This window comes from Lissotriton vulgaris, chromosome 5, assembly GCF_964263255.1.
Source record: "Lissotriton vulgaris chromosome 5, aLisVul1.2, whole genome shotgun sequence".
Lineage (NCBI taxonomy): Eukaryota > Metazoa > Chordata > Amphibia > Caudata > Salamandridae > Lissotriton > Lissotriton vulgaris.
The window spans coordinates 666,140,119-666,162,362 of NC_141693.1; the positions used below are offsets into that span (position 1 = coordinate 666,140,119).

Genomic DNA, 22,244 nt, shown 5'->3' on the forward strand with positions numbered 1-22,244 from the left:
AACCACACATTCTGCAAGTCCAAGGACATCATCTGATTCTCATGGCCCAAATCTAACAAGCCTTGGACAAGGGTCATCTTAAATTTTTCTTTCAAGAAGAACATGTTCATTACTCTGACGTTCAGTATTAGCTACAGGCCTCAGACTGTTTTAGCAGTCAGAAGGCAACATCTGCGTCTCTCTTCTGCCTCAGGCACTCTTATACTCTTATTGTCGAACCCTTGACAAGCGTTGTGCGTGGTTCGTAAAATTGGGGAAGATGTGCATCCTGGAAAGGCAGCATCCTGGATGGGTAGGGCATAACAAACTTCGAAAATTTAAAGGGGAGACTCATTTGTTCAAAGTCATTGAGCATCAGTGAGACTAAGTGACCAAAAGGTTGGGCAAACCACTGGGCCCTCATGTTCTCTTGAGGATAATCAAAATAGGTTTTGGGATGCCTGGCACATAAAAAGGAGAAAACTTGTTATTTCTCTTGTCCTCTACTCTTCACCTGACCTCTGTAGTCTAGAATGATCTGTGAAGGTTGTAGGACTGTCTGTGATAGAGGACGCTAAAAGAAAGAGGCCCTTGGAGTAACCTCGAAACATCCAATACTGCTAGTGGACTTGGGGCATTGGGGGCAGAACGCAGAGAGTGTGTGGTCGCCTGACTGGTTTTAACAGGCAGTTACCATCAAAAGGCAGGGCCAGAGGGGAGGCCCAAAAACCCAGAAACATTGTGGAGACAGTATCCATACATGCACGTCTACATATGGTAACAATAGTTTCTATAGCCTAGCAACAGAATCCATGGAGTTCAGGCCAGAGAGCACAATTTGCTTGAGTTCTTGCTATTTTATACAGTTTGCACAAAGGAGGCTGAGGTCCTCTGGCAACACATGTGGATTTTTCAAGCCATATCTGAATGAGTTCAGCTGTAGGAGGTATGAGGCAAGAAGCATTCCATGACCAACATCTGCTTGGTACAAACTCAACACAGTTAAAAACCTGTAATCTTTGGTAGCAACATACCTGCAACAAAGACAAATTTTGATACTGTGAAAGTTAAAAGAAATTTGAGAATATGAGATCCTTGTTTACGTCATGGGTGTACAAAATAAAAGGAACTGATGTCAGCACACGGGTTGAACCTACATGCAGATTCTCCTGGGCACACTTGAGGCATACAGCACCACCTTTCATCATGAAAGAGCAACTCAATTTATTTTCTTGATCTAGTCCGGCACCTGAAAGGATCCACAGGGTGAGGAATCTTTGGATAGAAGTATTCATCAGAAGATGTAAATACTTCTGCATAGATGCAAGGAATTATGACAACAGATAGTATTATTCCATAGGGAAAGTTGGATTTACGAAAAACCATTAAGGAGTCTGAAGACCTCCACCCAGATGGTGTTCTTGGATAACAATAGAATGTCTTGTCTCCTGTTGCCCTGTGAGAATCAATCAGAAAAGTGGGTGGTGATGAACAGAGTGTCTGAATTAAGCAGACCACTCTTACCCAGTCCAAAGATCAGGGCTTGATCCATCACCGTTTTTTAGCTCACTGCACCATCCCAGCTCAGAACTTGGCTATATGCAAATTAGTCTGACCCTGGCCCAGTGCATCATGGGAACAGGGCAGACCAAACTACCAAGCCAATTCTTATACTGGGAAGGAAACAAGCTACCGGGGACCGGTTTCTGGCATTTCAGCCGTCTTCGGCCCGGCTTGCTTGAATCCTGATGGTGCAATGAGCTAGGGACTCACATCTGAGCATAACCTTCCACGCTTATGGTGGACAAAAATTATTCAGAAAAGTGGGTGGTGATGAACAGAGTGTCTGAATTAAGCAGACCACTCTTACCCAGTCCAAAGATCAGGGCTTGATCCATCACCGTTTTTTAGCTCACTTGGCTTGGTAGTTTAGTCTGCCCTGTTCCCATGATGCACTGGGCCAGGGACAGACTGATTTGCATATAGCCAGGTTCTGAGCTGGGATGGGGCAGTGAGATAAATAACGGTGATGGATCAAGCCCTGATCTTTGGACTGGGTAAGAGTGGTCTGCTCAATTCAGACACTCTGTTCATCACCACCCCCCTTTTCTGAATCGTTTTTGGCCACTATAGGTGTGGCAGGGTATACTCAGACATGAGTCCCTTTCTCACTGCTCCATCAGGATTCAAGCAAGCCGGGCCGAAGAAGGCTGAAATGCCAGAAACCGGTCCCCGGTAGCTTGTCTCCTTTATGGTGAAGAATTGGCTTGGTAGTTTAGTCTGCCCTGTTCCCATGATGCACTGGGCCAGGGACAGACTGATTTGCATATAGCCAGGTTCTGAGCTGGGATGGGGCAGTGAGATAAATAACGGTGATGGATCAAGCCCTGATCTTTGGACTGGGTAAGAGTGGTCTGCTCAATTCAGACACTCTGTTCATCACCACCCCCCTTTTCTGAATCGACTGTGAGAATCAAAGCATCAGCTAGCGAAGAGGATTTCAGATAATTTGACCAGCAGCCTGTGGTTAAAGCTTCTAGAGGCAGTCAACTGAAAGTTAGGAGGGTAGATTATTTTAGAAGAGTGGGAACCTGCCTTAGAGGAATGTGGGATAGTTGTCCTTTGGTGTCATAGGGATAGAATGAAATGAATAACTGTTTAGAAAAAGAGTGGAGGGAGCAAGCAAGAAAAGAGGGTCAGAATCAGTTCAAACGGCACATAGTTTTGCCTGGTTTATGTTAGCATATGCTCTAAATATAAGGACAAAGACGCAGCCTCTTGGGCATTATCACAGAATGTAAAGGTATAGTGGATGGCTCACCACAGATACTCTTACATGTTAATATAGAAAGTTTATCTATTCTACACTTTTACAGAATGTTCATGGTGTAATGGTAAATGAAATATTACAATTATCCTAAAAAAGACAGTTTATGTAGTGTAATCCATTACAGAGAGTGATGTACTGTATATGACTTGAAATAAAAGAGCTAAGAATCAAAACAAAAATGTAAATATCTACTCTACTATTGAAAGATTAGAAAGAGCCAATGGCAGTTTATAAGTGTACAAAGTAGTTGAAGACCTTCCTACTACTGACGCAGGACAGACAGGTGCAGTTGCAATCTGTACGCAGAAAAAGCTTTATGCATGCCCACTGTAAGTAAGCAATTATACTTCTCAGGAAGGATACATATTCATCTTTTCCAATCAGCAAATTACCACTGCAGCACTATTCTCAGGTGTGGACTATTGCAAATTATTATACATGTGTAATTTGGGGAAGCTTGTAGTATGTCAAAAAGGGGTTCTTAACTGCTATGTGGACCATAGGCTATATTATTTTGAATGAAATTAATGCCTCTCTGTTAATGTTTGCAATAACCACAACATTGATAAATGAATACAAAGGGTGTGTATTAATGGCTCAACTACTGTATTACAAATGTGACCACAGAAATAGAACTTGACTCTAAACCCTTCTAAAATTTAGTCGCCCACCCCTCAAGGGGCATTCAAAAATCTTCTATAACTCTCCACCCCATGTCTTCCCAGAAAGGCTTAATCCCTGCACAGGACCTCATGTGTGCATAGATGTACCTTCTTCCCCATTTTATCTCAGCACCTGCCACTGTGATTTGTGAACATGAGCTTGAACCTTTATAAGTTTAAATACCCAACCTATTCACATCCCAGCAGTGTGTGTGTTGAATAAATTGAACACAATATGGGCAAGCAGATCATTGCAATAATAGAACAGTCTAGACCGGGGACATTCTAGGGGCTAATCCCTTTCATCAAGTTCAGGCCCTGCTCTACCGGAATTTGGCAGTCCAACTCATTCCACTGCACAGACACTAGCAAAGAGCGTGGAGTCGATTGCAGCCAAATAGGACCACTTTTACCGAGCTTATAAAATTCCTAGAAGCTGAGAGTTTGTCTCCTTGAACCACCTCACCTCTAATACCCATAACTTCACTCATATGCTTCATAGTTTACCATCTTAGGCCACTACCTTCTCCACCTAATTCCCAATGCCCAAGAGCATTTGTTGCAAACAAAATATTTGCTCCAACTTGCACGTCTTGACACTGATGCGTCTTGACACTAATGTCACAGAGCTGCAGAATTTATGATGAGCTCTGTCATTTGTGTTAAAGTAATCCTAGCAATACATACAGGTTTTATAGAAAGCAGTCCTGGTTGTATGCCAACAGGAAGGGCACCATTTCTTTAGTATGTGTATGTGTAAAAGTTAGGGCACACAGCAGAAAGGAATCCATCCATTTTCCAGTCAAGAGGATTATGTGTAGTGATCATCACTGCAAGGCTATCTCCCCTGGCAGAGAACATGCTTGGAAGTAAGAAGGAAGTAGAAATGACTACAGTTGCTTACCTTTCAAACATGTTGTTAGCGGGGATATGATGGAGTGCCAATATCTAACTACAGACTCAACTGTTTTCAGAGATATGTGGGGATAGTTAAATGACTTGCCATAAAATAGTTATAAGCTTAGCTAATACATGGTGCCAAATCGCGACATTGCAGCAAAGTAGTTGAACCCCACCCCACCCAAACATTGCAAAGTGACGCTGTGGGGTCGATTGGCGTGGCCAACAGAAGAGGGTGGTGTTTGAGGCACGGAGCTACCCACAAAAATATGATCAAGTGTGGGGTAAATGCAGCGTTACTGGCGTCAAGTTCATGCGGTGATGAGTAAAGTTTTACAACTAGAAATGCGCCTAGAGGTGAAACGATGTCTGCTGAACGTATGGGAGCCTACGGACGGGGGAAGGATGGGCAGGATCTGGGTAACATTGGGACTGATGATCACGAAAAGAAACATAGCTCAACACTGGGGGGCCGCCCAGCCTCCTGGGCTTGCAGAATGGGAAAAAAATATGGACTGGTGCATGTTTAGGAAACAGACTGTCTATGTTGCAAGGAGGTGCCCGAAGAAGTGGTCGTTGATTTGGGAGGCTTGGAACGCGTACCGTGGTGATATCTGAAGTCCACCCGTAGCATTGACCTTGACGATCAGGAATTACACTGATCAGTACATATCAACCTCCATAGATAATGTAATTTGCAGTCTTGGTTCGTGAATTGTAACTGTACGAACTCCTCTATGTCTGAAAATGCAATCATGCCCTGTATATTAGTGCTGACTGTTTATTGTGTTAAGTTTCAATAAAAAGAAATATAAAAAAAAGTGTGGGGTAAATTGTTGCACCTCTGATGGGTGGTACCTTAACTGCAATGTGATCGGGACTCAAAACCTCTTTTGTATAATTCTAAGGTCATCTGGCTGTAACATGTATATATGATACTCTTTGACTCACGTGTGTCTTGTTCTTTTTAGTCGCCACACTGTGGCGGTTAAAAAAAGCTCAGCCAATACAATAATCATGAGGTCGACAATATATAAATGTTAGGTAGGGATTATATAATAATCTTTTAGAAGATGCAGGGACCTGCGACTTAAAATGGTTTGGGGTTTCATTTGGTCTTATATAACTGCTGATACTACAGACCTTGCTTGCTGGTAAATAATATTTATGTGCTGACTGTACATAATAAACACTTGTTATAAAATATCAATAGCTATTTGCCTACTGTTTCCATGGTCAGATTGAGGGTTCTTGCATACATGTCTATATTCCCCCCTCAAATAAGAGTTTTCTTCAGTAAGACTGACTCATTACACTGAATCTGGATGAGCCTAATTTGTCACAGAGAAGAGCCTTCTCAGAAGGTCACACACATTAACCCGTTGAAGGCGGAGGAGATCTAACTGGGTGCGCCTCCCCGAATTGGGAAGTTAACAACACTTATATAACTCAAACAACTATCACAGGGTTATATAAAACAATGTGTGCTACATTCTCTCCTTTCATGCATATACGGTTAAAACTTTTCAACACACAACAGCATTAGGGGACTCTAAACTAGCAGCTGGTGATGTTGCAGCCCTACCATTAATATCAAAGAAAATCTAGGACTGGTTAAGCACAGAAGCCTTAAAAAGCCCATGTAAAAAGATTATTTTTTTGGTCACTGGCCTCCAAGCTAAAGTCTACATCTGCATTGCTAGACCTGGAACTGCTTTCCATATGTGCTTCTGATAGTTCCACAAACGCCTCTAGTGAGCCTTAGAGGTAATCAATATATGTAGAGGTCTTGCAAGAAGCAGGAATAGTAAAGCTCCTCCCTCCACATCTCCACCAAACCAAAGTCCAACAAAACAGACTTAAAAGTAAGCATGGGCGAATTTTGCGAATCTGGCGTTCGGGAATTTTGCGAATTTGCGAACTCGCAATCCGCAAAATCCGCGAATTCTCGCGAATTTGCGGATTTTTTTTTTTTGTGTTCGCAAGGATTTCTGCCAGTTCGCAAGGATTTCTGCCAGTTTGCGAGGGTTTTGTACCAGTTCGCAATTGCGAACTTACATGTCGGCTCGCAACGGTCACGATTATGTTGTTTCTACGTCTGGTTCATCATCACAGGTTCCCTGAACCCTCTGTTTTACCCCTGCCACCCTCTGTTTTACCCATGCCATCCTCTGGTGCATCAATGCCACCCTCTGGTTCATCATCACTGTAGATTATGGGGGGGAAAAGCAAGCACACCTGCCTGCTTCAACTGACATGAATTAATTTGGGGTTGATTTATTAATGTGTCACTGTTTTAAAATTTCAGTCTGGCACCTGCTTCCTTATCTGTAATTTGCTTTCTGTTGCAGTGCAATTTTTTTTCCAGGACCTTTGTGGCCTACTTGTAGCTATTCTATGAGCCTGCTGTGAGGGTCAGAGCAGGGTCATATAATTGTTGCAACTAGCAACTGAACTCTGGAGGGGCCCTTGTCAGGAAGCACTACAGGGAATGGTTACTAATGATGAGTTAGAACTTTTGAACCTGCTGAATGCTTTTTTTGTGTTCAAAAGGATTTCTGCCAGTTCGCAAGGATTTCTGCCAGTTCGCGAGGGTTTTGTACCAGTTCGCAATTGCGAACTTACATGTCGGCTCGCAACGGTCACGATTATGTTGTTTCTACGTCTGGTTCATCATCACAAGTTCCCAGAACCCTCTTTTTCACCCCTGCCACCCTCTGTTTTACCCATGCCATCCTCTGGTGCATCAATGCCACCCTCTGGTTCATCATCACTGTAGATTATGGGGGGGGGAAAAGCAAGCACACCTGCCTGCTTCAACTGACATGAATTAATTTGGGGTTGATTTATTAATGTGTCACTGTTTTAAAATTCCAGTCTGGCACCTGCTTCCTTATCTGTAATTTGCTTTCTGTTGCAGTGCAATTTTTTTTCCAGGACCTTTGTGGCCTACTTGTAGCTATTCTATGAGCCTGCTGTGAGGGTCAGAGCAGGGTCATATAATTGTTGTAACTAGCAACTGAACTCTGGAGGGGCCCTTGTCAGGAAGCACTACAGGGAATGGTTACTAATGATGAGTTTGAACTTTTGAACCTGCTGAATGCTTTTTTTTGTGTTCGCAAGGATTTCTGCCAGTTCGCAAGGATTTCTGCCAGTTCGCAAGGGTTTTGTATCAGTTCGCAATTGCGAACTTACATGTCGGCTCGCAACGGTCACGATTATGTTGTTTCTACGTCTGGTTCAGCATCACAGGTTCCCAGAACCCTCTGTTTCACCCCTGCCACCCTCTGTTTTACCCATGCCATCCTCTGGTGCATCCAAGCCACCCTCTGGTTCATCATCACTGTAGATTATGGGGGGGAAAAGCAAGCACACCTGCCTGCTTCAACTGACATGAATTAATTTGGGGTTGATTTATTAATGTGTCACTGTTTTAAAATTCCAGTCTGGCACCTGCTTCCTTATCTGTAATTTGCTTTCTGTTGCAGTGCAATTTTTTTTTCCAGGACCTTTGTGGCCTACTTGTAGCTATTCTATGAGCCTGCTGTGAGGGTCAGAGCAGGGTCATATAATTGTTGCAACTAGCAACTGAACTCTGGAGGGGCCCTTGTCAGGAAGCACTACAGGGAATGGTTACTAATGATGAGTTTGAACTTTTGAACCTGCTGAATGCTTTTTTTTGTGTTCGCAAGGATTTCTGCCAGTTCGCAAGGATTTCTGCCAGTTCGCGAGGGTTTTATGTAAGTTCGCAATTGCGAACTTACACCGCACGCAGCAAAAAATCCGCTGCGTGCGGATTTTGCGGGAAATTCGCGGATCTCGCGGATTGCGAATTTACCGAAAATCCGCAAAATCCGCGAGCGTAACGGATTTTCCGCCCATGCTTACTTAAAAGGCTTGAAACTACTTGCGCTAACCAAGTACCCTCCACAGATTATGAGGAATTGGCATCTGAAAAGCTCCTAAAATGTATCTGCATTCCCCCACTTCCAAAAGAACTATGTCATTTTCTTTGAGCAAACCCCACCTTCACAAAACTATCACTAAAAGTCCACTTATCTCTTCAGTGTGCGTCAAATAAGTGGGGTATACCATTTGTTCTTACATGTGAAAGTTCTGTATTATTCTGATCACTTCATAAACTTAATTTTTCAAGTGTCTGGATAACCGCTCCACATACACCACTGCAAAATCACCAGCCATGCCTACTGGTCTAAGAAGATGAATGAGAGTACAGGTCACAAAGATTCAAGAAATGTAGCCCTCAAATAAAAACAGCATAAACTGTGCATAAATAAATCCAAAAAGGAAAGTGAGATCCTATTTTACTGTCAATTTTAAGAGGACAACAAAGCATTATTAACAAGCCACTGTCTTTATTTTGTTTTACAGGTTGATCTTTACATCATCCGTTCGGAGCCTGTTTTCCAGACCCTCACTTTTTCTTTAATAGCTGCTGTGTATGCACTTCCAGAGCAGCGACAGAGGCAGTCAGAATTTAATGAGAATCTCTGTATAACAATTGCTCATTTACATAATTCCTAGTATGTATACTCTACATATCTGCTTTAAGACTAGCATTTACACTACCGATTTTAATGTGAAGTTGCTTCAGGCCATCAAAGTGGCTTGCCAGAATCCTTCTTAAAGTAATCCAGGCAAGTTAGATCATCCATAGTGTGAGGGTAACACGGTTTAGTTGCCATGTTGTCACATGTAAGGATAGTCTTCCTCTGCAAAGACTCCATCTGATATGCTGCAACAGGTTTCTGCTGAGGAAGCAGTAAACTGCCTAGGCTATTTTTCTTCCCACCTTTCGGGAATGCCTAGTAGACACCACTACGAGCAAGGCAGGACAGAGTACAGCTGTCCCCCAAAATTCACACAGCAGAGGACCTTCGCCAGAGATTCCAGCAGCCAGAGTAATGAAATACTCAAATAACAACCAAAGAGAATATGTACTTTATCTCAGTGTCCCAAATTAAATCACAGTTAGCAGTATTTACCAGTCAATGACGCTCCAGATCATCTCCTAATCCAGCTGGTCCCAGTATTACAAATAAAACACACCAGGTAAATCTGCCTCAGCAGGGTACAGGAAACATTTCAATGCCGAGGCCCAGGTTCCGGTATCCTTCAGCACTTTAGAATCTGATCACATCATAATGGTCAGTGGTGGCAACTAATGTCCTGACAACTGCTGTATGAACTCCATTGCACAAGTTACAGTCAACAATGCCATGGCTCCATAGTGTTCAATTCCTGCTCACTGGGTTTTAAATGCGGGCACATGTTCAAGCAAAGCTGGAGAGGACTTGCAATAATATCTTCTCCTGATGAGGAGAAATGGGGGAGGGCTGGTTCTAGATTGCATTCCCTGCAGTCGCGGTATTTTAAAGGGTAGAAAGCATCAGGACTAGGGGGAGGAAGAGGCTCTCTCCTTTATGAGCTTTCCACTGTACGCAATGGATTCATTATAAAGCTTATTCCAGGGCTCAGGCCAATACAAAGGCTGCCATATTAGATTGTAACGCCGCCGCTCGCATTTTCAACGTCCTACCTTCCCACTTCCCCCATCTCCTCCTTTCTCCCATATGCCCTCTGGCACTTTTCTCTGCAAATCGCAGATCCACTCACAGTCCATGTGACCACGAACATTCAGGTTCTCTCAAGAAATCTCCTCAGGCAAAGGTGCAGGATCAACTTAAGGGGCTCCCAAAAATGGCCTCATGTACTGGAATTATGAAGCCATAATATCCCTATGTTGCTTCCACCCTAAAACATTTGCATGCAGTGAGATGAAGCAGAAATGTCAGCTCATTAATCTTTTGCCTCAATTAGTGGTATATATAAAGGAATTGTTAGAAAAGGAGGTCCTCCGATAATTCAACACTCCCTCTGGCCAATCCAAATAATTGAGTGCTTGGCACCAAATCATATCGTTTTTAATGATCTGCGTGATGTATACAATCTACCTGTCCTGGAGATACTAACAAGGCGGGTAATCCCCCAAAATACTTTTAAAAGGCAAACATAAATGAAATGAAACACATAGGCTACAGATATTGATAACACATGTTTGTAGTCTAACACAGCTATATTACATCAAACGCCCCATTCAATCTGCCTATACGAGGATCCCTCTGCCTAAACTAGGATAATTGTAAATCGATGCCTTGATAGTAACATAAAGGTTGATCCAAAATGTCTATGTCTAAAAAGAAGAGCAATACCTGTCGAGCTTGGTAACATTCCCTGAGCAGATGGTCCCTCTGGATGATTGCTTCTGTTCTCTCTTTCCTGGCAACATCTCTTTCTTCCTTCACTGTCTCTATGTTTCTGCAAGCTTGATCAAGCTCCTTTTGTGCCTCTGTCTTGTCCTTCATTTCATGACAGTACTTCCCCAGTAACTCACCCCTCTCACAGACTGCACGATCACGTTCCACCAGTGCGGAGTTAAGCTCCTGAAACCAGAGATGTCAAAGGTTAGGAAAAGAAGCAAGATTTCATCCTTCACCAGTTGTATGTGTTCTTATTTCTTTCTGCTCGTTCTGTGCAAAGACTTCAGAAAGGAAAGGCAATCAACAGAACACACAAACGTGGCACACCCATGCAATGCCTTATTACCATGAAGAAACAAACACCATGCACTGGACAAAGGAACATGCATCCATGCTTACACATGTAAATTGGATCATCCGAAATCTTTAATAACCCAAATGCATGGGGCAGTACCATAGCTAGTTTCACTTTTACAGAAAATATAACAAAAACTACATTGAGAGGAGATTTAAGAAGAAAGCATAAAGACAGAAAAATAAAGCTCCATGCTGATATTTATATTGCCATCAAGCATATATATCCCTTGTGTAACAGCGGTGGACAACAGATGGAGCTTAATCATTATTATGACACGTTTAATAATTAAGTTAGAGTAAAGCTTTTCACTAATGACAAGGTGTGATACACGACAATCTGGAGGGCTATTTGCTCAGTTGCACAAACCATGCAGTTTTTGTGTTTGATTGTTTAGTGACTGTTCTGAGAGGAGCTTGTCAGTGGAGGTTCCACATTAGGCCTTTTACTTGCATGAGTTGGTATACCCTTTTATAAGGCTGGACATTTTTCATCTGCTTGCTTAAATACCTTCTATGATTAGTCACTCTTGTATGTCCCTGTGGCACTCTCCTTTTAATTTTCCCTCTTTGTGCCAACCCAAGATTGGAAATCAGTGCCTTTACCTAGATGATAATCCATGAACTTCAAGTGACCTGCTTCCAAAGAGCCCCCTCTCATCCCACTCTCCCAAATCTCTTAGGAAGTCCTTTTTCTTAATACTTGAATCTGAAGAAGTACTTTGTGCTGTCTCGTTATCTCTTTCTGACAACAACTCCCATACTGTTCTCTCTGGTATGTGCTCTAGGTCAAACAGGCGCACGAAGTACACTGGCGACACCCCCTAGATGCATCTCTATTCATCTCTAAAAAATACCTCAAGGAGTAATGGAAGCTGGCCATTACTTACTCATATCCTTCAGTATTTATGGCGATACCAATAAAATCATCAAATGTCAGGATGACAGTTGAATTTGATCATTAGCAATGTCAAGCACGCCTCTATTCGGAAATAAAATGTCTTCTATCACTTTCTTTAACAATGGATATCATTCTTTAACACATTCCGGACCTCAATAGTTGCTCTCCATTTAGTATGGACATTCTTCTATCCAAAAATACTATAGCATCTTACTATGTGTTATGCAGAGCTTGTAATTTTTGGTTTGATTGGTGTACCATCCTCACCTCAGGTGCTTTCCTAACAGCTTTGAATCACTATTACTTAAAACGCCTTGGGCAACCATTTTCTTGTGTTATGCAAACAGCCAACCTCACATCAGATCACTGTTTTTCTTACTACTGTCCTTTATCTATGATCTGTATCTACATACTAATTGCATTATATCACCACTTTTGAGTTTGCCTTCTCGTTTTTATTTTAAAACAAAGCATTTATGTGCCATCCTATTTATATCTAGAAATCTAGCCAAAGCAGTGACTTTGCTTTTCTTGAACAAACTTTACAAATCTGCACCACTTACCACATTTTATGAAGTCATCCTACGATATTAAGAATTCCAAAATTTAAAGGAGACTACGTTAAACAGTCACAGGCAAAGACCACAACGTATTACTGTGTTTTCTGCTAAACCAAAAGGAGGAATTTCAAATGGGAAGACAATACCACATCCAACAAATACCACACTGAGTCGTTTCAGAAATGACCAGGTGTAGCATTATCTCTCAAAATATTGTGCAATTTGTAATAAGACTCATTGCTGCAGTGAAAGCTCAAGCTTCTAATAAGGAGCATAAGTGGAAGAAAAATTACATCTGGATGTATACCCATTATAAAGGGAATTACCATATTTACAAATAAGCCCTTCTTCCTGCAAAAAAATAATATTCCCTTTCCAAAATCTCTATTATGTATTTCTCTGGCCAAGAATGTACATTGTATAAACATACAAATTGATGTCCCTCCTTGATGAGGTAGACCTGCATGAACCTTAATCCTTCTGATTTATCAACATTCATCTTTCTGCTGTCTCTAAGTAAAGTGTTTGAAAAAAGTGTTAACATTCAAATTCAGAAATCTATCAATACAAGTATTTCTTTGTACCATCATCAGAAAGGCTTCAGACCACAGACTGGCCAAATTGGACCTTTATAGCAGGGTCAGTCGATTTATGAATGATTAAAGAAGGGAGAGTTGCCAGAGTGTTGGTCCTGATAAATGTCTTGTTTACAACTGAGTAAAATTGAGTGCTAATTCGGTTCCAGTAGCTGAAGGGTTATGGAATCTCTAGACTGGCCATAGAGTTCTGCCTTTCTGATTGTCATATGGTGGTTCCTATGCTGCCGAAGACATCTAAACCAAAACTTACAACATGAGTTCCCATGTGATTCTCACTCTTAGATATCTCATAATGTCTATATGAGTTTCCTACCCAAATTCATGCAAATACCTGGCTTTGATTTCTATGCTTTGTTGGCCCTTGGGCAAGTAGGAAACTGTTGCCTGACTGTCTGGCACCCACCACTCCAGGGTCTCGTTCTGTCCGGCAGCTCACCCCCAGCATCCTCCTGCGAATCACGGCCTCGGCCAGTGGCTGCTCGGGCCACACCGCTCGCTCCTCCAGGCCAATGATAATGGGGATGGGTCTCTCTGTCATTGCAGGGGGGGGGGCAGCGAGACACTGAATCACCTCCCTGTGTCCGTACCCCCACTCACAGCAGTCTTCCCCAATGTCAGGGGGGGAAGCGTCATCACTCAGCTCTCAAGCCCTGGAGCCGGCACCTCCTTTCCAAGCAGCTCTGGCAGCGCACTGAGGCTCCAGGCCTTCCCCCAAGGCTGCCCGTTCGCTCGTCCTGTCCCCAGGTGGGCACCTGCAGTGATCCGCAACACCTCCATCCATCGCCGTCTCGGAAGCCGCCACGCACAGCCAGGAACCCAGTGTGGGTCCACGGGTGTCTCAGTGATATGCCAGCGGCCTCCAAAACTCACCTGAGCGGCAGCACGGTATCCCCTCGAGCTCCAGCGGGCGCCACCCTATGTCGCGGTACCGCTGCACCTGCAGTCCAGCGTCAGCCGCATCCCAGGGCGCACCACACACCGGTGCGGTGGCCGACCAATGGAACCAGCTCTTCCTCCCCAATCGCAGCAGGACAGTATTTCCGGGTCTCAGGTCTACTCCTTCCACTAGCAACGTCTCGCTTCTGCTCGGGGACTCGTCCTCTGGGTCTGGGCTCCATCCTCGATCTCTTCACGAAGCTACACTCCAGCACCAGCAGCCATCTTGGGGCCAACCCAGCCTGCCCGCTCCTCTTCCACAGCGGTTTATTGGCGACTTCACGCGGGCTGTCCAGGGGGGAACAGGAGCCCCAAGGTCTCACAGGGGCAGACCACCCTCCGTGCGCCCCCAGGTCCGGTCGGAATCACTATTTGATGCAGAAATGTGGGGAGGCTAACGCGGAGCTCAGGGCTCACGCGTCCACCCTCTTCGGCTCCTAAGCCATGCTGGGTTTTTGTCCACTTTGTTGCTTTCACTGCAAACTTACTGTGTTCATTACCTTTTACTTCCCATACTCTTCCCTTCTACTCTTGGGTGCAGCATAACACCACCAGAAGGGCACAGGTTGTTAGCGCCCCTTTTAACATTCATTTAAAAATACATTTAGGGCTTCATTCTATCATTATTAAGTGATCACTGGTTTAGTTTGTAACAGAGCTTTTTTTGGTTTGTCTCATGAGAATAAGATGTTTGAGCATGATTAAAATGATGTAGGCAAAATGAATATGCTACTTACCAGTATGCATCTGTTCTTGGCATGTAGGGCTGCTAACATTCATATCTTAGCATTAGATCGCCGCCTAGTGTTGGGTCCGGATGATCGCACATTGTTGTCCTGGAAGAGTCTTCGAAGTATCCTGAGATAGGTGGCTCCTCCCCTGGACTACAGTGCGCATAGGCATCGGCTCCATCCCCAGATTGTTTTTCGCCATTGTGGCAGAGGATGGAGTGAAAAGTGTAAAGGATGTCCATGCTAATGATTGAATACAATAGTATATCTGCAGCTGCGACAGGCACCGGGGAGGAGGGTGGGCGATATGAATGTTAGCAGCCCTACATGCCAAGAACAGATGCATACTGGTAAGTAGCATATTCAGTTCGAGGCATGTGGGCTGCTAAATTCATATCTTAGCATAGAATACATAGCAGTCCCTCCATCAGCGGCGGTTGCCCGTGCCAGCTGCAGAAACCTGAAAAAGTGTCTTGAGAACAGCCTGTCCTACAGCCGCTTGCTGTTTGGAATGTACATCAACACAGTAGTGTTTTGTAAAGGTATGTGGTGTAATCCACGTGGCTGCTCTGCAAATGTCCTCTAGAGGAATGTTTCCTAGGAAAGCCATGGATGCCCCCAATTTGCGTGTGGAGTGCGCCTTTGGGGGTATTGTTAAAGTGCGCTTGGCTTTTTGATAACAGATTTGAATGCACTTAACAATCCATCTGGCTATTCCTGCTTTGGAAATCGGGTTGCCTTTGTGTTGTGGTGAGAAGGCAACAAAAAGTTGTTTCGTTTTCCTAAAGTGTTGTGTCCTGTCTATGTAGTACATCAATGCCCTCCGTACGTCTAACGTATGGAGCATTCTTTCCGCCACTGTTTGTGGGTTCTGGAAAAATGCCGGCAAATCGATAGTTTGGTTGAGATGAAAATGTGACACCACCTTTGGAAGGAATTTGGGGTTAGTACGTAGCACTACCCTATTTGGATGAATCTGAATGAATGGCTCTTGGATTGTGAGCGCTTGTAGCTCACTAACACGCCTTAGTGACGTAATAGCAATTAGGAAAGCAACTTTCCACGTTAGGAATTGCAGTTCACACGAGTGCAGTGGCTCAAATGGTGGTCCCATCAGTCTGGTGAGGACCACATTGAGGTTCCACACCGGAGCTGGCGGTGTTCTTGGGGGAATGACTCGTTTCAGACCTTCAAGAAACGCTTTAATGGCAGGCACCCTGAAGACCGAGAGATGCTGCCTGTTTTGAAGGTAAGCTGCGATGGCGGATAGATGTATCCGAATAGAAGTGAACGCTAGTTTGCACTTATAAAGGTGTAACAGATAGCAAATGATGTTAGGGATAGATGCATCTAGCGGGTTTATGTCATTGTCTGCACAGTAAATGACAAAACGCTTCCATTTTGCGGCATAGCATGCTCTGGTTGACGGCTTCCTCGCCTCCTTGATGATGTTCATGCATTCAGGAGGTAGGTTGAGGTATCCAAACTCTAAGACTTCAGGAGCCAGATCGCTAGGTTGAGCTGTTGCGGATCTGGATGCTGAATTTCTCCATGGTTCTGCGTCAGAAGTCTGGGCGTGAGGCGCAGTCTTTGATGCGGTACCACTGAGAGTTCGAGGAACGTGGTGTACCAGGCCTGGCGCGCCCACGTTGGAGCAACTAGGATGAGTGTCATCGAGTGTTGCCTTAGTTTTCTCGCCACCAGTGGTATCAGAGGTGTCGGGGGAAAAGCGTACGCAAATTTGCCTGACCAGTTCATCCATATCGCATTGCCCTGCGATTGCGGGTGTGGGAACCTGGCGGCGAAGCTTTGGCATTTTGCGTTCTCCCTTGTGGCGAACAGGTCTATGTCTGGACGACCCCACCTTTGGAAGTACGGCTGGAGTACTGATGGATGTATCTCCCACTCGTGCATTTGATGGCTGTATCTGCTGAGCAGATCCGCCATCTGATTGTCCTTCCCTGGGAGGTGTTCTGCCATGAGGAAGATGTTCCTCTGAATGGCCCACTTCCACATGCTCTGAGCCAGGTGAGACAGCTGCGGTGAGTGGGTGCCCCCCTGCTTTTGGATGTAGTACATCGCGGTCATGTTGTCCGTCCGGACTAACACCACTTTGTTGCACAGATGTACAATGAAGGACTTGAGCGCCATGAAGATCGCCATCAGTTCTAGATAGTTGATGTGCATCTTCTGTTGCTGCGTCGTCCATAGTCCCTGCACCGTGTAAGTGAGCAGATGAGCTCCCCATCCCTGGAGAGATGCGTCCGTTGTCAGGATAACCTGTGGCACTGGCTCCTGGAACAGTCGGCCCTTGCAAAGGTTGTGTGGAGTCCACCAATGCAGAGAGTTGTATGCCCGACTGGTAACCAACACTAGGTCTGTTAATTGTCCCTGAGTCTGTGTCCACTGATTTGCTAAGCACTCCTGGAGCGGGCGCATATGCAACCGTGCGTGAGGGACTATGAAGATGCAGGAGGCCATCATGCCTATCAACTGCATGAACACTATTGCTGGAAGTGAGTGTCTCGGTCTGAACTTCTGGATTAGAGACTGTCTATCCTGACCTGGTTTGGTTGCGCCTTGGCCGTCAGGGTATTGATTGTCGCACCCAGAAACTGCCGGACATGTGCCGGCTGAAGGTGTGACTTTGAGTAATTCAACGAGAAACCCAGGTCGTGGAGGAGGTGAATGGTAGTCGACATGTCCGCGGCGCACTGTTGTTCCGACCTGGTTTGAACGAGCCAGTCGTCGAGGTAGGGGTAGACATGGATGTTCTGCCTCCTGAGGTGCGCTGCTACTGTCGCCAGGCACTTGGTAAACACCCTTGGGGCTGTTGTGACTCCGAAGGGTAGGACTTTGAACTGATAATGCGTGCCTTGGATAGTGAACCTGAGGTACTTTCTGTGGGACGGGTGTAGTGGAATGTGGAAATAAGCATCCTTGAGGTCTAAGGTTGCTAAGAAGTCTCCTTTGTTTAACATAGGAAGAATCTGTTGCAGTGTAAGCATATGGAAATGCTCTGACAGTATATACAGATTGAGGGGACGGAGATCCAGAATTGGTCTGAGAGATCCGTCCTTCTTTGGAATGAGGAAGTACAGGGAATATACCCCTGTGCCTTCCTCCCCCACTGGCACGAGCTCGATTGCTCCTTTTTGCAGCATCACCACCACTTCCTGCTGCAATAAGTGCAAGTGCTCTGCGGACATAGGTCTTTGCCTTGGTGGAATGTTGGGTGGAGTGGATTTTAACTCTAGACAATAACCGTACTGGATAAGTTGTCGCACCCACCTGTCTGTGGTGATGTTGATCCAGACGGGCAGGAACTGCTGTAGTCTCCCCCCGACAGGTGTTAAGTGGTCGGGGGGCAGTGACAGAGAGTCACTGGTTGCTTGGGGCAGAGGAGCGTGAATTGTTGGTCCCTCTGCCGCGTCCTTTGTTGCTGTTTCCCCTGTAGCCCCTCTTGTTCTGTTTGGGGTACGAGGATTGTGCTCCACCTCTAGGGAACTGTGACTGCTGACCCATCTGTCCTCTGGTGACTCCACGGGCACCTGAGCGACGAAAACTATTGCCACGAAACTGCTGTGATTGTAGGGCCCCCATAGATTTAGCAGTTTCGGTGTCTTTTTTAATTTTTTCCAGGGTGGTGTCAACATCTGGACCAAACAGTCTATCAGGATTGACTGGTTGATTAAGTATGGTTGTTTGAATGTCAGGTTTAAACCCCGATATGCGGAGCCACGCCTGTCGTCTCAGCATGACACTGGTGTTAATGGCCCTAGCGGCTGTGTCCGCGGCATCAAGTGCACACTTTATGGCCGCGTTGGAGATCAGTTGTCCTTCCTGTATAATCATTTTGGTGCCCTCTTGAAACTGCGGAGGCAGGTGTTGCACAATTTGCTCTAGTGTGTCGTAATGTGACCTATCATAACGAGCCAGTAGTGCCTGTGTATTTGCAATACGCCAGAAATTGGCAGCTTGCGCAGCCACTCTTTTGCCTCCTGCCTCTAGCACTTTGGACTCCTTATCCGGGGGAGGAGCTTCACCCGTTGTTTGGGAGTTGGCCCTTTTACGGGCATTTGCGACCACAAGGGAGTCAAGCGGCAACTGTCCCCGAATGTATGCAGGGTCTGCAGGCGCTGGTCTGTACTTTTTTTCAATACGTGGGTTGACCACCCTCGCCCTGGTAGGCTCTTTAAAGATGTCCGCAGCATGCTTGAGGACCCCTTTGAGCATAGGCAGTGTCTTTACAGTTCTTTCCGAGACTGAAAAAGTGTCGAATAGAAAGTCTTCTTCAACTGGGTCAGCATGCATGTCCACATCATGATTAGCAGCTGCCCTCTCAATGAGTGCATGTAAACCTGCAGAATCCTCTGTTGGGGATGCACGTGTACTGAAAGCCTGTGGGTCTTGTCCCACATTTTGGGTGCCCTGGTCCCCAATGTCATCATATGAATCCGGCTGTGCATCTGGTTCATTGACTGGGAAAGTGTATTGGTCATCTTCATCATAGCCCTCACTTTCAGAGTGGTCTGGAGACGGTGTTGGGCTCCTTCTTGGAGGGGGCTGGATAGGTTCCATGAGGCCTGAGGCGTCCTGTGGAAACTTTTTCTTCTTCAGTGGGATGACATAGGATTCCACCGGCTGTGAAGTGATCTTCCTTTTGTAAAGGGTTAATTTGCCCGTGTCTGCGTCTATGAAGCACTCCGAATCCTCTTCTGAGTCGAGTACTCGCGCTGAAAATGCCCCTGCCGTAGAAGATTCCGACTTCTTTGGCGTCGATTTTGATGAAAAGGCCTTCGGCGCCACTTTTGGCGGCAGAAGGAAGAGGAGTTTACTTGCGGGCTTGACCGGGACGTCTGTCGCCTTCTGCGGCGATGGCGCCGGCGCCGACGAAGCAGAGGCCTTCTCCCTAATTCTTTGTAGTGAAGAAGCAATGAGAGATGCGTCGGTGACAGTGGCCTTTGGCACCGACGAGGTGGCCTTGCCTTCGGATCCGACGTTCTGTTGGTCTTTTGGAGGGTTGGACGATGATGCCACGTCCGCCGACCCCGAGTCCTTGGACCGATGCGCAGATGTCCCAGTCGGAGCCGGAGCTGTGTCGCTGGCTTTGGCGGGCTTCGCCGGCGCGCTTGTCTTGTGCGTGCCACCCTTTTTAGAGGATCTCTCCTCCGGCGCCGATTTCGACCCTGTGGAATCGCCAGATTTCTTCGACTTCTGCGGACCGGAGGTCGACGGAGTCGATGAGGCTGCAGGCTTATTCGTTTTTGTTGTTACGATCGCCATCTTAGGGACGCCTGAGTCCTTAAGTTTCGGTTTCGGTTTCGGGTCGGCCATTTTAGGTGTAGTCGATACCGTTGCTTTCAGTTTCGGTTTCGATACCCTCTGCGCAGCAAGTATGTCCGTGGCCGGGCCCGCAGGCGGGGCCGTGGCTTGCGCTACGGGGTCTTGGGTAAGGCCGACAGGCGATCCCGTGACCCGCTCCTTATGTCCGTAAACTTCGGGGCATAGCTCGTCCTCTGAGCTATCTTCCACGGCCCCATAAACCTCTTCGTCGTCCCCTACCTCGTCGACGTATTCAAGGCCTTGACCCACGACTCCGTCGTCGTCTTCCGGATCTGCCTCGACCTCCGTCTCGGGCGGGGAGATTTGAAGATGATGGCTCCGGTCCTCCTCTTCTTGGTCGTCGAAGATGTTTTCTGGATCCGGGGCCGCTTGTTTGGCCACAAGGCGCACCGCGCGCCGAATCGTGAGAGTCTTCTTTGACCTGAAACTCGCACAGGCCCTGCAGCTTCCTTCGTCATGATCTGGCGAAAGGCATTTGTTACAGACCGGGTGCACGTCTATATGTGGGTATTTGGACCCACAGAGCGGACAGAGCTTAAACGGACTCCGCTCCATGTTGGAAAATCGGTGTCGAGTCGCGATGAGAAGGCCTCGATGTCCGAAGAGTTGAAAAACTCCGCTGATTCCGGCTCCGAGAGACGGAAGAACTCGAGACCGCACGCAAACAATACCGACGTAAAGAACACACAGCCTTTTGGCCGTTTAAAGTTATGTTTTCTCGGTTCCGACGGAGAGACGTCGAGACCGCATCCGAACCCAATGGCGGAAAAAAACAATCTGGGGATGGAGCCGATGCCCATGCGCACTGTAGTCCAGGGGAGGAGCCACCTATCTCAGGATACTTCGAAGACTCTTCCAGGACAACAATGTGCGATCATCCGGACCCAACACTAGGCGGCGATCTAATGCTAAGATATGAATTTAGCAGCCCACATGCCTCGAACAAGTGGGTGTGTTATAAATTGGTTTATATTTGCACGATTATTAGTTGGTTAGAACATTGAAGCACAAGTTACTACTTGTGTAACGATATATCTATAAGAGACATTAGTTAGTGATAGATTCCTTACCTTAGAATATCCCCAGGCGTCAGACTGGATCCGGAAACTTTTGCGTTGCAGTACCCTTGTGCGTCGGTAGGTGTCGTCTGCGGCTCCGCATCCGTCATGGACGCAGTGATGACGTCGGAGTACTTAGACGCTGCCTCCGCGTGCTGACGTCAGTTCTTAGACACAGCTTTTCCGCGCCAGAAGCGCAGAGCCATGCCAAAAACCAACACTGGTGCCATGAAAATAGGGCCCTGAAAGGGGATGACCTTAACCCTATATATCGGTTCGCAGAACGGGGAGGATGGGCGGGTCGGTTTGAGAAGTTGGCCTGATATATAATGTTCACTATTCTAGTGAGCACTTTGTATCAGTCCAAACAACCCTCATTGATGATTGGTTGTAAGTCAACCGTAGACCAGCTATCCTAGTAGCATGGACAAGAGCAGTCTTTAGGCTAAACTCTAGAGGGCGTGTTAAGCCAGCTGTTATACCATCACATATACCCCTTGAACACCAAGTGAAAGGACACCACACAAGTTGTTATGAAAATAAAAGGATATTTATTTAGAACACAACAACCCTGGACTCTTTATGAGGACAGGGTGATAAGCACAATACAAAGCTCTTGCGAAAATACTTTAAGTCGCACAAATTACACAAATGCCCGAGGGGCACGAAAAACCATATACTCTAAAAGTGGAATGCGAAATTACTAGCAGGTAAATACTACTCTAATAGACTTTAGGATCGCTAGGACTGGACTACTGAACCTTCAGATTACTAGCAGGAGGCCTAGGGAGATCGGGTGCAGAGTGTGCACTCTCACGCGGGATGCGGGACAAAGTCTATGGATGCTAGATTTCGTAAAGTTAGTGTTATCGGACGAATCAGACTAGGTAGAGCTGAAACAAAAAAGGATCTGGACCTTTATATAGTTAAGCTATGCTGGAGCACCGAAATGCTCAGGTTACCTAGCCCAGGGGCTGCGGCTGCATAGGTCTGGAAAGACGTCGGGAATCCTCGTTGCAGTCTATGGAGCCTGAAAGAAGAAGTTGCTGGCAGGCGGCCAGTGATGAAGTTCGAAGAGATCCAAGCCTGGATCGGTGATGGAGGATA

At 45.9% G+C, this 22,244-nt stretch overlaps 1 protein-coding gene across 8 annotated transcripts in view; it reads right to left on the bottom strand.

Annotated features, from left to right (window-relative positions):
- DLG5 (discs large MAGUK scaffold protein 5) overlaps nt 1-22,244 on the bottom strand; it is a 1,254,082-nt gene that overhangs the window by 1,005,609 nt on the left and 226,229 nt on the right. For 4 of the 8 annotated variants that reach the window (XM_086922103.1, XM_086922104.1, XM_086922106.1 and 1 more), the window contains one exon: nt 10,605-10,835. The exons of the other annotated variants lie outside the window; for them this stretch is intronic. In XM_086922103.1, the coding sequence (XP_086778229.1) occupies nt 10,605-10,835 (231 nt within the window). The remainder of the gene's footprint in view (nt 1-10,604; nt 10,836-22,244) is intronic. 8 annotated transcript variants of the gene reach the window in all.